The 16498-nt window shown below is 35.3% G+C and overlaps 1 protein-coding gene across 5 annotated transcripts in view; it reads right to left on the reverse strand.

The window, feature by feature from the left end:
* Positions 1-2230: 2230 nt before the first annotated feature.
* The window catches only part of LOC145680943 (uncharacterized), a 154722-nt gene continuing 140454 nt past the window's right edge, over positions 2231-16498 (reverse strand). For 3 of the 5 annotated variants that reach the window (XM_081752149.1, XM_081752151.1, XM_081752150.1), the window contains one exon: positions 2232-4435. In XM_081752149.1, coding sequence (XP_081608275.1) covers positions 3440-4435 — 996 coding nt within the window. In that variant the 3' untranslated portion in view covers positions 2232-3439. Of the gene's footprint in view, positions 4436-16498 lie in introns of all 5 variants that reach the window. The other 2 variants (XM_081752147.1, XM_081752148.1) reach the window with 2 other exon arrangements.

The following is a 16498-nucleotide window of genomic DNA, read 5'->3' on the forward strand; positions in this document are numbered from 1 at the left end:
TTGAATCTGAGGTTGGTAATGTCCCAGAGCCCCGCGGCATCTTATATACAAAATCAAATATCGTAAAGTTACCAAGAGCAACAGATATTTGACACATGCATTTAGACCAATCCCCTTTAAAATCGGACAATTCATTCGAAAGTTATCGTAGTAGTTATCGTAGTTTACACGCCTACGCTCAAAGTAAGAACAAATATTTGAATTCGGGAAAATTTCCCTTGTCGTATGGCAACCAAAACAATAGGTGTCTGGTGAAAGCAAACGAGAGTATTTTAAAATGACTTCCATCAAAATCGGACAATCCGTTCGAAAGTTATCGTCGGATGCCACATACAAACAGACAGGACGGCCTGTAATAGAGATTCGCACCCAAAATTCTCAAGGTTTGCTTCACGACAATCTCAAATACTCGAAGGCATTCGAGCGCCGGATGGTAAATTTTCTAAAGGGAAGTTTGATAAGTCTTCAGCCTTATCGAATTTTCTTACCTCTATCTATATCAGTAGCTGCCTCAATACAGAACTTTAAATTAAACCCTCGAAATCATTTGCCTGCCCCGTTACTGGCGCAATCGGCAAAGTGACTATTAGTAGACTAATGGTGTCTTGGATTCCAATTCCATTCGGGTGATGCATGTTTTCTCTTCCTCTTTCTCTCTTCTGATAGACTGCTTAAACCTTGTACGGATCTGTGAGGAAAAAACTTTTCCTTCACTTTATTGCTGAGAGAAGTTTTAAAATGAACACCCTGCATATATGTAATACATATTATATACAACTATGATAACATCGAATACATTGTTTCTTCCGAACACTCCGATAATCCCGAACTTTTCAAAATATTCAAGCGACTCGACTAATGCGATTATATTGATATATTTCTGTATTTGCTGTTTTCAAACAATTCGAGACTCTCAAACAGTTCAAGTGTCTCGAAGTTGTCTAATGTTTCTTACATTTCGAGTGCCTCGAACACTTCGAGTGCCTCGAACACTTCGAGAGTCCCGAACATTTCGAGAGTCTCGATCATTTCGAGAGTCCCGATCATTTCGGGAGTCTCGAAAGTTCGATAATTCGATAAAATTAAAATTCTTTATCGATGAAACGGTTTTGAAATTTTATCGAATTGTTATCGATTACTCGATTATCGAAACAGCCCTAGTTGGCAGTGCTCCTTTCCCACCTATGGATTTTCGTGTTCATTAACACAAATTGATTGACCATAGTCTCGTTCCACATTTCGTGTGACACCAGAAAAAGTTTCCTTGTAAGTAATTATATATGGTGATATATTGCCGAAATTATTCAATTCGTATATATATATATATATATATATATATATATATATATATATATATATATATATATATATATATATATGTGTGTGTGTGTGTGAGAGAGAGAGATTGTTTTTTCTTTTTGTGTGTTTGACTCATGGTTAGTCTTAGAATTTGTAATCATGAAAGAGGAACTCCCACGTTTAACTGGAACAATTTTATCTTTGTTTAATAAAGATTCTGCTGGTCTTGTTGACCTCTCCTGAAATGCTTTGATGCAAAAGACTTCATAGTTAATACAACTAGGATCACATGCCTGTCTCGACCATTTACTTCAAATAAGCTTATTTTCTTTCACGGTAGAACGCTGAGTCACGATAATAAAGTATAAATCAGTAATTCTTGTTATCTTAAAAGTATATAATACCCATCCCTTAACAGGTTGTTTTGTCTTTCATATTGTTAGAAAGAGCACGACTGAGAACGAAGGTCCCGCAGAGAATATCTGTAAAAAATTCTGAATTACAACAATACCTTCTTTTGGTCTCATCAGCAGAACATTTTTTTTTTTTTTTTTATTTTCTTTCTTTCTTACACACACAGAGACAGGGTACAATTATGTTATTCAATTTATTGATATAAGGTACTCATCCATGGGCACCGAAATTCTGAGTAGATATTCCAGATTTCGGAATAGAAATTTTCATTCCAGAATCGGAAGTAATACTTGAGTCGCTCTGCAATCTCGATATTTTAGCCCGGTATTTCAGAATCTCTAAATCTCGGAATTCCGGAATCTTGGAACTTCATCCGAAATTTCGGAAGGTCAAAATTCTGGAATCTCGGAACTCTGAAATTTCAGAAGATCCGAATTTCCGAACTTCGTAATTCTGAAATTACGGAATTCCAAAACAATCCGAAATTATGGACATTCAAATTTCCGGAATAGAAATTCCAATTCCGAACCCCTGATCAGAAATCATGTATGGGAAACATACGAGTCCCCGTCTTGGGATAAATTCAATGCATTTACGACTGTCTTCAGTAATAGCTTTTATGCAGTTTCGCATTATTCTTAAGTTCTGCGCATGAGTTATGTAGAAATTGAATAACATTATTTGAACACAAAATAATACATATTCTTAGTAACGAAACTGAACCATTTATTATAGAAACAATTAAAAGTAATTGTATATACTATTATTCAAGGAAAATACAAATACAACTATTTATATTTTTACAGTTGGAAAATCGTATTTATTTCAAAATTTGTTTTGAATACACAAGAGCCATTTTACGCATTTTTTAGAAGAAAATAATAAAGTGAAGGCTTGAAGGACGAAAAGAGCTAGTTATCTATACTGTAAGATTTCCTTTAGTTCTTTATATAGTGCAGAAAACGTTAGAAACAAAAAATGAGGTTATAAAATTAAACTTAGATTTAAACTCAAAGCTGAAAAAGTAACCTCTGATGTACTTAAGGACAATATTGTCTATAATGTTGAAAAAATTCACAATGTAAGTACACCCCAAAAAACAAAAATATTTCTATCTGTAAGTGTACGATAAGTATCAAGGATTTGTCGCACAAATCTGATTTACTCTTTCAGTAAGTAAAGTAATATTTGTAATTATTTTTTACCTAATAAAATGTTAATATACTGAAACATTTATATAAAGTTTAAAATTTAAAGTATTTGTTTACATTTCACGGTCATCCATACAACGATAGATGATTTAAAAAAAAAAAAAAAGGTCTTGAAAATTAGCAAATTCAACAATTTTATTTCTATATATAAATATATAGAAGTCGCACGGCAACATTAAAAGTATTATTTCTTTCTGATCTATCAAAACAACTTTTGAACTAATTTACATGAATATCCTTTATGTACTAGGTGTACTAGAACAACACACACACATATATATATATATATACGATACAGTGTTCGACACTTTCACATAATGTCATGAAATACTATATAAAATATTCGTTTCGTTAAAAATATTATTCGCTACATACACAATAATAATTTAACATTTAACTTGGTCATCTTCAAACTATTAAAATTTAAAACTGAGTTAAGAGTTTCAAGTAACTGAACTTGAAAAAATAACAAACTTACTATACTAGAAGTATCAAAATTAAATGATTTGATCTGACTATTCGACTTTTTTTCCCTCAATTGCTTCCTTTGTGGTATCCTGCTTGTTTGGAGATAAATTTATCAAATTTTCACATGATTTGCTTGAATCAAATCTTTCTCGTACTTCACGTTCTATTACATTGGATTCTACTTTTGTATTCAACCTGAGTTTTTTGGGAACTCTTTTTAAACTTCTACTTCCATTTGCTTCTTCAGTATCGGATTCTGACTCGCAAATTTCTACGCTTGGCCTTCGTTTCAGTTTTACATCACGAAAAGTAGCACCATTTTTCGTACATTTCGAAATAGATACATTTTCACTTGAATCCTTAGCATCAGTGACTTCACAGGTGTTTGATTTGGTTGAAGTTTTGTCAGACATTTTACTTTGTTTCTTTACCCATTTGTTACTTGAGAGGCTCCTTGCTTTGCACAAATTTTTATCTGTTGCACTTATCTCATTTGATAGCTCACCCGCAATAACTGATTCCTTCTTGTGTTCAATAAAATCTAACAGTTCTTTGGTGATATTCCTTGCTTTACAGGTAGAACAAACGTCGACTTTACACAATTTCACAGTACAATGTTTCAAGTGCTTGCTCTTAATGTGACTGATGTAAGATTGAAAAAAATCTTCCTCGAATACAGTATTACATATTTCACATATATATCTTTGCCCCAACCCTTTTTGTGTCGTAGAAGAAGAGGTTTTGCTGATAGTTTTTGGTATTTCAGAAATAACCGATATTTCATCACTTACATCGGTACATTTTACTGAAGTGTTTGCTTGTTTTTCTAATGAGCCAGCTCCAACAGCTTCCTGGTTTTTCTTGATTTTTGACTCTGCTAAACGCTTTGCAATAACACCATGAGCAGCATACACGTGGTCCTCAAATTCTTTGTACATTTTAAATGTTGCAGTACACACCGTGCATTTGTATGATAGATTAGCTGGCTTCAATGTTATGTAATGGTCTCGTGCAACATGATTCACAATTTTGCATTCATATACCTGCAACAAAGTTTTATATTAATATATATATATTTCAGATTACAAGCTATACTTATTACTAAACTACGAGAAAATAATTTCAAATGAAAGAATGAATTCTTACGAACAAACCTCAGTATAAAGTTCATTAGTATATAACAGTCCAATGGTTATTAATGTGCAAAACTTTTTCATGTACGAGAAGAAGTCGGAAAATACCCCCCCCCCCCTTCCTTTTGTTCCCAATAAATTTAAAGCAATAGGGCAAACAAAACCTCGGTTTAATGACAGGGCCATCCATACATCACTTGGTAACGTAATGACCAAGATCCTGAAGATGACACTATCGCAGTGCTAGCAGAAAGTTGTAATGAGCGGCTCATTCTGTGCACGGCAAGTATAGAGACTGAAACAATCAATGCTTAGTGGTACTGTTAACGAACAAGGTTGAAGTGTATTACTCGCAGAAAGCGGCCTAGCCTTCTGCTATCTGGCGATACATTTTTTTTTTTTTTTTTTTTTAACGAAAGGGTCTATAAGCCTTGTAAAGTCGTTATGACAAATGTATCAACGCCCCTGTTCTCATATGGCAAAATAAATAAGTCTTCTTTATTTTCCTGTTATAGTCTGCTTACTTTGCTTGCATAATCACCTCTGTCCATAGCCTCCAGTAGAAACTTCCTTTCCGGCTTAACCTTGTATTTAACATATATAACCTTGCTTAACCCGGTATTCTACCTAGGTACATACGTATATTTTCTTCTCTGTCGATAGTTTCGTCATTTCGTCGCCTCACTATAATATTAAGCTTTCTGGAATAAACCTCTATAACCTTTAATTTTCTAGCCCTTTTACCGTTATACATTATATTTTTCACTAAAAATCGAGTTCGATTAAACCTCTCATATGCTACAATTTTCTGGGCTATTCTACTCTATTTTGTCTTCGTTCCTACTTTTTAAATGCATTTTGCAATGATATTCAAATGCTACGAAAGCAATATACCATTCTACTGACACTGTGTTGCTCATTGCTGTCTTACACGAGACGGGATATCCGAGAAATTGTTTCAGAAGCTTTGTTACGAACGATAATTCTTATACTTTTGAGTGTTACATGTAGAATTTTCTTTCTCTTTTAAGTAATCTTACAACAATTGGCGCAGTAGGCCGTGGAACCTAGAATTCCGAATGACGCTTCCTAGAAGAGACCAACTATTATTACGTTTAGTTCAACAAGTCCAGCGACAACAAAACCAGAGTTTACAATCGCAGAGACAAATTTTAGACTTGAAAACTCGTTATTCTCAAGAGAAGGAAGACAACAATACAACGTCCTGACTCTTACAACAGTTGTAGGCAGATATACGGAGAAACGCTATGTTTATCTAGATATCACACATGCTATAGAAGCTAGATACGTCAATGCATTTTGTTATACATCTGATAGAACATCAACTTTCTAAGGATGAGAAAAAACATATAATATACATAGTTCTAACATTGCACAAGTTCTGGTATTTTATTAGTCTTACGGATTACGAATGATAAAAAGGTTAATTTTAGGGATGGCCAGAACCGGTTCCTGGTGGAACCGGTTTTCGGGTCTGAACGGATCCGGATCTAGAAGATCCGGTTCCGGAACCGGTTTTTCGGATCCAGGTCTGGAACCGGTTCTTCGGGTCCAGGTCTGGAACCGGTTCTTCGGATCCAGGTCTAGAACCGGTTCTTCGGATCCAGGTCTAGAACCGGTTCTTCGGATCCTGGTCTGGAACCGGTTCTTCGGATCCAGGTCTGGAACCGGTTCTGAAAACAGAACCGGTTCCTCGCGGAACCGGTTCCGCTGGAACCGAAACTTTGTGACCATCCCTACGCTAAACCCGAGCTGCTGGCAAGCTGTGAACAGTATGCTAGATGAAATGGTGGAAGAGACAGGCAGGCGCCCAGGCGGCGGCAGCTTGTCTCATTTGGCTAAATAAACTAGGTAACTGGCAAACTCATTGGTTAAACAGGCAAACTGGCCAACTCATTTGGCTAAACACCCACTGGTGGACCAAAATTGTTTTTCTGGGGGCACAAACGGGTCTGGGCGGGGAAGGCACAAGCGCATGGTCCTCTTTGCATTATTTTTGAAGGTGAACTTTATGCCTCCTTTACGGGTCTTTGGGGGCTTTCGGATCCAGGTCTGGAACCGGTTCCTAAGATCCGGTTCTGGAACAGGGTTTTCAGATCCAGATGTGGAACCGGTTCCTAAGATCCGGTTCTGGAACCGGGTTTTCAGATCCAGATCTGGAACCGGTTCTTAAGATCCGGTTCTGGAACCGGGTTTTCGGATCCAGGTCCGGAACCGGTTCCAGAACCGGTTCTAAAAACCGGATCTCCGAGAACCGGTTTTTCGCGGAACCGGTTTCGCCGGAACCGGAACTTTGTGGCCATCCCTAGTTAATTTAGTTTCAGTAATATACAATGTGAGCAGTTCAAGGAAGTGGTAAATGGAGAAACAAAATGTCTAGTAGATCACGTCATAGTAAATACAGTGCATGTTATTATAAGCTAAGATCTTTTGGTAAAGTAAGATTAGAGAATAAGTTTTTTTGGAGCGAGGAGGGTAAGGGGTGGTTTTAATTATACATGGTTTTGAGCCTTGGGTCCGAAATGCTTTAGAGAGTAGCCACTACTTGTTAATTGAGGTAGTTCAACCAAGATTGTAACAATTAGGTCTATTTTGATAGATATGACGGTTATAGTGTAGGACAAATGGAATTATAAGTGTGGTACATTTGAATGTAAGTATGGAATCAACCCGGATTAATTTGTATTACAAGAGGCATTTGATAACTCCATGACTTTGAAATGGAAGAATTATGTTTCGTATTGAAAAGTAAGTTATTATTTGATAGTCTCTTTTTAGCTCGACATACTTTGTCCATCATTTGTATTTCTTAATAATAATAATAATAATAATAAAAAAATTAGATAAATGCTTGAAAACTATCATTTGAGTCAACATGATCTCTTCATCAGATGCAAATCTTCCATTGATCCAGGTCTTCAGGTTCCTGAAAAAGAAAAAAGGTCGGATGGGACCAGGGCATTGTTTTAGTAAAAGAGAATAATTTCATCACTAAACAGAGCTGCTTCATTCTTTGCGAAAATAATCTAATAACGAGGTAGAGTTCTGATCTGTGGTAGTTTCATCCTCTTCCAGATAGTCGATGGAAATGCTGCCATGGGAAATACAAAAACTCGTTGTCATTACTTTGCTAGCCGATGGAACAGTTCTTGCACTTAAAAAAATAAAAAAGTAAAATAAATAAATAAATAAATAAATAAATAAATAAATAAAATTAAATTAAAAAATGGAGCACTTCTCTTGTTGAAAGCCACTGTTATTACTGTTCTTTGCTTTCTGGTTGGTAACAATGTATCCAAGTTCTATCAACAATAACATTACTTCTCAAAAACTCACTTGGTTTGCGCTTCCACGTGTTGGAACACTATCTCGAAATGTTCATGCGATTTCGCTTTTGAACAGTGAGCAATTGCGCAATCCTCTTGTCGATAGTTTGTTATATCTAAATATTCATTAAGAATATTACAAACCTTTCTTCACTTTCACGTCCCACGTACATGTTCGAGTCTAAAGGAAACGGTAATGGTGATAATGAACAAAATAGTGAAATCAAGAAAGCGAGGGAAACGGAAGAAATGCGAGGAAACCCTCTCACACAGTATTTGTTCACCACAAAATCCACTTGGCAGAACTAGGATCGAGAAAACAATTTTAACTCAGATGTTTACCATCTAGCTATCTTGTACTCAATAATCTTTCAAAACAATATCATGAATATAATATGAACATTTCTTCAGAAGGACAAACACCGTATGCATGGGTTTCCTCGAAGTTCTCCCGTTTTCTTCCACTTTCTTCATTCCACCATTTCGTTCATTTCTCATCATCACTGTTTCCTTTAGCCTAAAAGGATGGAGTCCACGTAACTATGGGATATAAAACTGAAAGATTTCTTAAAATGTAACCTTCTTTGAACGTCTCGAATGTTCAGCATTGTTCGTGCGCTTCGAAATTCAGTCAAGTATTTTTGCACCACTCCATGGCACCGAGCAGTCTCCAAAATAGTTTTCAAACTTTCCTGTCGTATGGTCAACTTTCAACTACAAAATGAAACTTGCGATCAAGATGTCACCTCGCGAAAAGTCATGGAGTTAGCAAAAGACCCTCGTACAGTAAAGAGTGCTTATAATATGTGTGTAGCAAAGTGTTTGTAGGTCTGAAAGAAATTTTATAATAAAGTATCGTTTAGGATGTTGAGCCTAATTGTTTTGTCAAGTTACGCTTAAGCAATGGAGTTCACAATGGGTAGGGCATATTTAATGTACGTACATTTTAGGATAATGACAAAAGTCATTTACGTAAAGTTATGTTTTATGTATATAGTAAAAGACTAGGAATAATATATTTCTAGTCTTTTACTTTTTCCATAACAAATTCCTAGACTATATCCCTAATGAAGAACTATGCTTAGTACAATGAGAGGATTGCCAGAGCATTCAGCTTTCGTTCCTTATGAAACTGAGCAACAATAAGGATAGTTCGGCTTCCTTAGTTCTCATTCGATAATATTATTAACTTTATCACACGCCCTAACAATATTCACAACATATTACTATTATGGAAAAATCCTGGAAGGGGCGTTGCACTAGAGGCATAATTTTGCGACTTACAATAATTCTGATCCAGTTGCAATTTTCGACCATTTATTCTCGTGTACATTTTCAAAATTGTTTGAAGTTCACTCTCAGGGAATTACTTAAAGTATTCATGAAACTTGTAAACGAGAAGTAGCTTTGACCTATAAGTAGGGACGTGAAGTTTTCGTTTTAACGATAACATCGAAAACTTGAAAAAGGCAAAGTAAAGTATATAGATATATTTAAATAGATGATAGAAGGCTGTTTTTGGTGTTTTTAAATCGCGAAATAACGCGAATTTGGTACTTTCTTCAAAATAACATCGAAATGCACTGTCTAAAGCGATAGATTCACGAAATCGTCATGTTGGCCGGTAATACTAATAAAATAACACAAGTTTCCTTTGCAACAAAATGTGATTCACAGAAGACCATCAGTCCTGTTATTTTTAGAGCGATTGGTTAATGAAAGTTTGCCGCTGAGGTAAATTCCACTCTTTGTTCGGTCCACTGCTCCTCAAGGATCAAATGTGTGGCAAAAGAGTACCGTCCATGACCTAAAATAGAATCTATCGCACAGAGGGGTCACAGTTCTGGACTCAAAGTAAATTTAGTTGCCAATATGTGGGGAAAAGAAACTGACACACTGAATGAAGTTGTGATGAAAATAAAGTCAACATTTTTGAATACAGGGAAAAGGAAGCATTTGTATTTTCAGTTCCTCCAGAAGAAATATCCGAATGAAGAAAAAGCTCTTTTGTCATATCCTAGTCCTGTCCAGACAAGATGGAATTCGTGTTTTTGTACTGTTTTTTATTTAGCAACTTACATAGAAGATGCTGTGGAATTCTTCCAATCCAAAGAGAGGACATGGGATATATTTCAAATGCTGGAATAGATTTTCTTTCCAATCTGAGCCTGGAAGAAGTGAGCGTTGTGAAAGCTTCAGCAAATTTTGTTCATGATCGCGCCTCGGATCTCGTTCAGACGATTGAATTTCTGGAAGGATCGACGTACGCCACTGCCTATCTTCTGGTCAGTAAGCTTCAAGACCTTAAATATGACTTCCGCTCCGTTAAAGATGGAATCTTCTCCGATTTGACGATTTCAGCATTGTCGGATTTGTCACAATGTGAGAGAATCTTACAAGAATGTTTACGAGTCTGGTGTTATCGAAGAAACTAGAAGATTTCATGGAAGCTGACTCTTCTAAAGACGCGTTCCAGTTGCTACACCAAATGTTCAACCCTCAGTGTATTCTTGAAAATAATGTGACACCTGAATTTTTAAAGCAACTGAACGCGTAAACGGATTGGATAAACTGTCACCTCCAGAACTCATTAAAGCCTACTTATCCTTGGAAGATAGCTTAAGAAGATCGGTAGATAACGGGAAAGAAATGAATCTCCAGGATACCTTTCTTGTATTGCAAAGTGAACACAAACAGTTTGCTGTCTTTGCTCTTGAAGCTTCCAACGTTGATTCTGAAAGATGTTTTTTCAGAACACAACTCCGTAGTTACGGTAAGGAGGCAATACCTTAAAGAATAAAATGTGGAAATATTAACAATTTTGCCCTTTAAAAAATACGAAATATTAAAGAAACTATAAATTCACCATTAAGTGAAAATGTGTGTTGATAATGATATGAATTGCGTTTTAAATAAGTATATTGTGAATTGATTTCTTTTTAAGTGAAGAAAATGCTAAGAAACACTATGCTATGAATTGCGTTTTAGATAAGTGTATTGTGAATTTATTTATTTATTTATTTATTGAAGTGAAGAAAATGATAATAAACACTGCAGTGTGGTTTTTAGTCGATATATGTATTCAAATCATACATTAAATAAATCCAAGTTTAGAAGGGATATCGAGACATTTTTTCTTAGATGGTAAGTTTAAAAATATAATTTATTCTTTTAAATTTAAGATGTCAAAATTTGAAACTATTCGTTTAATTTTAAAATTTTATTTTAATTAGCTTTCACAGATCACTTTCTCTATGTTTACAATATACTTTCTTTTCAAAACCATTACAAAATAAAGCAAATAACACCTATTTGCTTGTATTAAATCGCAAAAAATAACACCGATTTTGGGCAAAAAATAACACCGATTTCATATAAAATAGAACGAAAATTTCACGTCCCTACCTATAAGGTACAAAAACGGCCTGAAAACTGAAACTGATCGTTAATACTCTAATCACACTTACATTTACACCTTAACGTTAGATCAAAATATACGAGCTACCACCAGGAATTAGACTCGGACCATGGACTGTAGCCGCTTGGTTACAAGGAGTTATATGGAAATCTTTTCGTTAGTAACATTGCGAATAGGTATAACTTTTAAAAGGTTTTGAAGATGTGTCGATAGACAAGGTGACTATCCGTAACCCCAAAAATTTAATGAAATATTATTAATGTGTTCTCACGCTAGAAAAAGTGCTAATGTAAGTATTTTTATTGCTGCCTTTTAATTTTAGTATTTCACTCTACTTTCTGTTTCAGATTGATATGGTTCTGGTTCACACGTGTGTTATCCCTTAGAAGTTATCTTGTTTCACGTGTAGAATTTGTTCCTTGCTTAATATGTTCTCACAAAGAAAATATATTTTTTTAGAGTGCTGAAAAATTGGGAAGCTCAACGACAATAAACTGAAAGGTTTGATAACGACAACCTTTCATATTTCATTCATTATGTATCACGTTTGGTAATAAAATTCCAAACGTCTGTGTTTCAGTCTCACTCACTCTCTTTCCCTATTTGTCCTAGTTAATCTACTGTGCAAAACGGGGAGACGGAACGCATACAAGAGCATAAACTGTACAGACGCGCCATTATCGATTATACTCTGGTTCCATGTGGATATGTAGATTAAAAGAAAAACTTTAAAAATATGTAGTTACTTCCCTATTATAATGGTTTAGTTCTCTTGTACTAAAATGTTATATGTACTATTTTAAAAAAATAATAAAAAGAAACAGAATGAGATTTATACGGTGTCAAATGTTGTGCGAAGTTGTAGTCTCTCTCACTTTATCCACGGGAAGCCCATTGGAATAGCTTTCTATCTTTTCTCATATATTTAGCTTTTCTAGCCGTAATACGTACTTCGAGCCTTAAGAGAAGGGTTGTTTCTATATGTGTATACGAAATCTTGATTACAGAAGTCAATATATCTCTGGCACACTATCTAGACACTAGGTTTAAACCCGTAAATCCAATCCTTTACTTCATTTTTGTTCCATATACAGCTCCTGTACTGGAAATTCTCGACTTCCCTTAACAAACGTGTTTTGCAACGGAATTCCAGAGAAGCCAGGCGAAGATCCTTGCAAAGCAGCAATCTTAACTATACATAAAACTACATGAACTGATATAAAATAAAAGGGTACTTAGGGTTGATGGGGAGAGTTGAAATTTGGCATGATCGTAGGTTTTCGGGACTAATCAACAGGAAAATTGCCAAAAGTGAGTATTTTTAATTTTTAAGGGTTCTAAAGGAGGCATAAAGAAATTCCCCATGTTATTTAAATCGGTCTTTCTTTTTAACCTATAATTTTATGTTTTAGGTACTTGGAATAAAAACTTGAAATTCGATATGCTTGAACGCTTTCGTTAGCATTACTTAAGTAAATAACTAAAAATAAAAATTTCCAACTTTAAAGTGGTTTTATGGGAAACTGAAAAATCTTCCCCATGTTATTCATATGGGACACCTTTTACACTCCAAAATTATTGGGCACTTCCTGTAGGATTACAATAGTTAAATTTGACATGATTGTAGCTTTTCGGGAGTAACCCACAGGAAAATTGGCAAAAGTGGATATTTTTTAATTTTCAGTGGATCTAAAGAGGCTTTGAAGAAATTCCCCATGTTATTTAAATAGGCCTTTTTTTGAATCTATATTCTCATACTTTAGGTACTTGTAATTGGAATAAAAACTTGAAATTCGGGGCATGCTTGTACATTTAACATAGGATTATTTAACAAAATCACTAAAAATGAAAACTTTCAACTTTAGAGTCGTTTTATGGGAAATTGAAGAATCTTTCCCCGGCACTTCCTGTGGGGCTACAACGATGAAATTTTGAATGATTGTAGCCTTCCGGGACTAACTCACAGAAAAATTGAAAAAAACTGAATATTTTTATAGTTCTTAGGGAGTCTGAAGGGGAAATGAAAAATCTTCATGTTATTTAAATGGACGTTTTCTTGGGATACAAAATTTTATCTTTTAGGTAGCTGAAATACGAAAAGAAACTTGAAATTCAGTAGAATGTGGGTTTAAAAAGTACGAGGCCGTAGGCCGAGCAAAGACGGGGTTCTGGGGGCGGAGCTTCCAGCTAGCCAAAGGCTAGTTGAATTTATAAAGTGTGACTTGGACATTGATATAAACATAGAGCAACTGGACAGGCCACATCGTCTCAGAATGAAATAAGAGCTAAGACTGCTGCAGAAGGTTGAAGAACATAGGCCTTTTTTTTTTTTTTTTTTTAATTTGTGTCATATCGATACAAGGAAGTGGTGCGGAAAGCCAAAAATAAACTGAAAGGTGGCAAATTTCTGATCAGCAAATCTCCTACCACAAAACGACTGACAAGCTAGGCAAGCTTTGGGGTCCGCTACACTTGGACATCAGATGGCAAAATTGTCATTGCTCTGGAGAACCAGCAGTATTGTGACCCCGAAAGACAGCTTCTTAACCTTATTAGTGAAAGGAGGTAGAAAACTTGAACTACGCCATTGCGTGAGCAAGATTCGTACATTTAAAGTAAATGTGTAAAATAGAGTGTAATGTATGTAATTTCTTTGTGCGTGATGTGTGTGTTTCGTGCATATGTGATTTTTCTACTATTCATGTGTATTTTCTCGTGTGCATTATTAGTCGTTGCTCTGTTTGATATACACGAGAACATGAAATATAGGTGCAGAGCTCCTGGGATAATTCTATTGAAATACTATCGATGAATAACAACATTCTCATGTGTAACCAGTGTTTGATAATTAGCATTTTTAGTCAGCCAGTTATTTTAAGTCTCCTTTATAGGTTTCTTAATGTATATGTATATTTTGCGTTTCTTTTTTATTTTATTTTTTAAATTCAATTGTTAATTGTACATGAATTTTAGCATGCTTCAAACAGAAAAGTTGCCAGAGATAATAACAAAGTCTTCTTTTTTTCCACAAAAATATTTCATATCTACTTCTTCCCTAATGAGATTGAAGATCACTTTTCACCCTCTCTCTTCCTGTCCTTCTTCCCCCTTTGTCCCGACGGCACACTTATTGGAAACAGAACTGGAAACACCAGCAGCTGGGAGAACCCTAAATGTCATTCACCTCAACACAAGTTTTTTCAATGAATTTCAAACTACTGTTCACCCTCAAAATAGTCTGCATCTGATTTTGTTATCAGAAACATGAGCAAAGCCAAGTTTCAATAGCACCCTATGACTTACCAGGTTTTCATTTATAAGAAATGACAGAACGCAAAAAGGCGCTATGGAGCTGGTATTTATGTGAGATGATACGAAAATTCTAGTTATGTCGCCACACGAATATAGCTTCTGTACTGAATACATTACTATTGAATGCAGTTTCTGGAATAAAATAATTCTAATCTGTTCGGTGTACAGACTGCCAAAAGCAAATTTTAAAAATTTCTAAGATGAAATATTGCAAACTTGCAGTTTTATGAAAATTGTTTAGTTCTTGGTTATTTTAATTTTAACATGCTAAAGTTGAACAGCGAAATGAAACATTTCGTGATGTTTTATCCGGCCTTAACCTTTCAATGTGTGCTCGAAACCCCACTTCTTATACTTGCTACATCGCATTCACTATTCGATCTCATCTTAACTAACAATCTGAAAAAAAAAAAAAGTTCCTTATGGACAATTACCAATTCCAGGTATATCTTATCACGATCTAGTGTGCGCCTGCTAGTCCATTCATATACCGAAGAGACAGTCAAAACTCATTTCGTACAAAAATTTAAATAAAATGAGGGGGCCGCGGTGGCTCAGTGGTAGAGCGTTCACCTCTGGTGCTTGGGGTCCCGGGTTCGATCTCAGCCCCCGCCAAGTGAACTTTGTGGTGGACAAACACCGTGTGCGTGGGTTTTCTCGGGGTTCTCCCGTTTCCTCTCACTTTCTTCATTCCACCATTTCATTCATTACTCATCATCACCGTCTCCTTTAGCCTAACCGGCATAACCGTGGGACGTAAAACTCAACGATTTAAATAAAATGAATGAAGCTGTCCTTTTCTTTCATGCAGAAAAATTCCTTGGCAGGCAATCTACGATTTTCCGTCTATAGACGAACAACTTTATTTCTTTAATACCGCTATATTAACACTATTACATACGCATGCCCCCTCATTAAACGAAAAGTATCGCTACCTTCTTCCCCAATACACAAAATCTCGTAAAGATAATCCATTACAAGCCAACGACTGTTTTAAAAAATATAAAATATCTTATTTAATAGATGTATTCATTTAATTGGAAAAGTCCAAATGGTATTTGCCTCTGACCTAGTGAACAACACTGGTAACCCAAAAATGTTGTGGGAAAAAATAAATATATTAGGGATCAAGAACAGCAGGAAACAAAACATGGCTAACAATAAATTCACTGCAGATGACCTTAATTACCATTTTTGTGACATTAAGTTTTTAAGAAACACAGATCCTAAAACTATGTATAATAGGGGAAGTTTCAGGATGTACAGGGAACATATTTTTCTTTGAATGTGTCAGTTCTTTAACTGTTACGAAGGCCATCAATAGAATAAAATCAAACGCTACTGGCGCTGACCAGATTAGTACTCAATTTACTAAGAAAATTTTGCCGTAAATCCCATTACTAATATTTTCAACTGTTCTCTTATAAGTGGTACTTTTCCATCTGCTTGGAAAACTTCTGAAGTCTAGCGTTTCCCAAAACAAGTAGTATCACAAGTATTAATGAATTCCGGCCAATTAGTATTTTACCGCTCTTTCAAAGGCATTAAAATATATCTTTGAAAGGCTCTTTCAAAGGCAAAAGCAATTATCAAATTCGAACTCATTTACTGAAATACAAATTTTTCGACCCGTTTCAATCAGGCTTCATAAAGTACCACAGTACTGTTAAAACTCTTATTTATGTTACTGACGACATTAGATAAGCAATGGATAGAAAGTAGCTAACTGTTCTTGCTCTATTAGGTTTCTATAAAGCTTTCCAATCAATTACATACAAGATCCTCTTCCTTAACTTCTCCAATGGTGCCGTGAAATGGGTTCAAAATTATCTACAGGGGACGTTAGCAATTTTTAACAGTATCCAATACTTCCTCTTCACTACGGAATCTCACTCA

This window comes from Thermobia domestica, chromosome 3, assembly GCF_964235325.1.
Source record: "Thermobia domestica chromosome 3, izTheDome1.hap1.1, whole genome shotgun sequence".
In the NCBI taxonomy this organism is placed as follows: Eukaryota; Metazoa; Arthropoda; class Insecta; order Zygentoma; family Lepismatidae; genus Thermobia; species Thermobia domestica.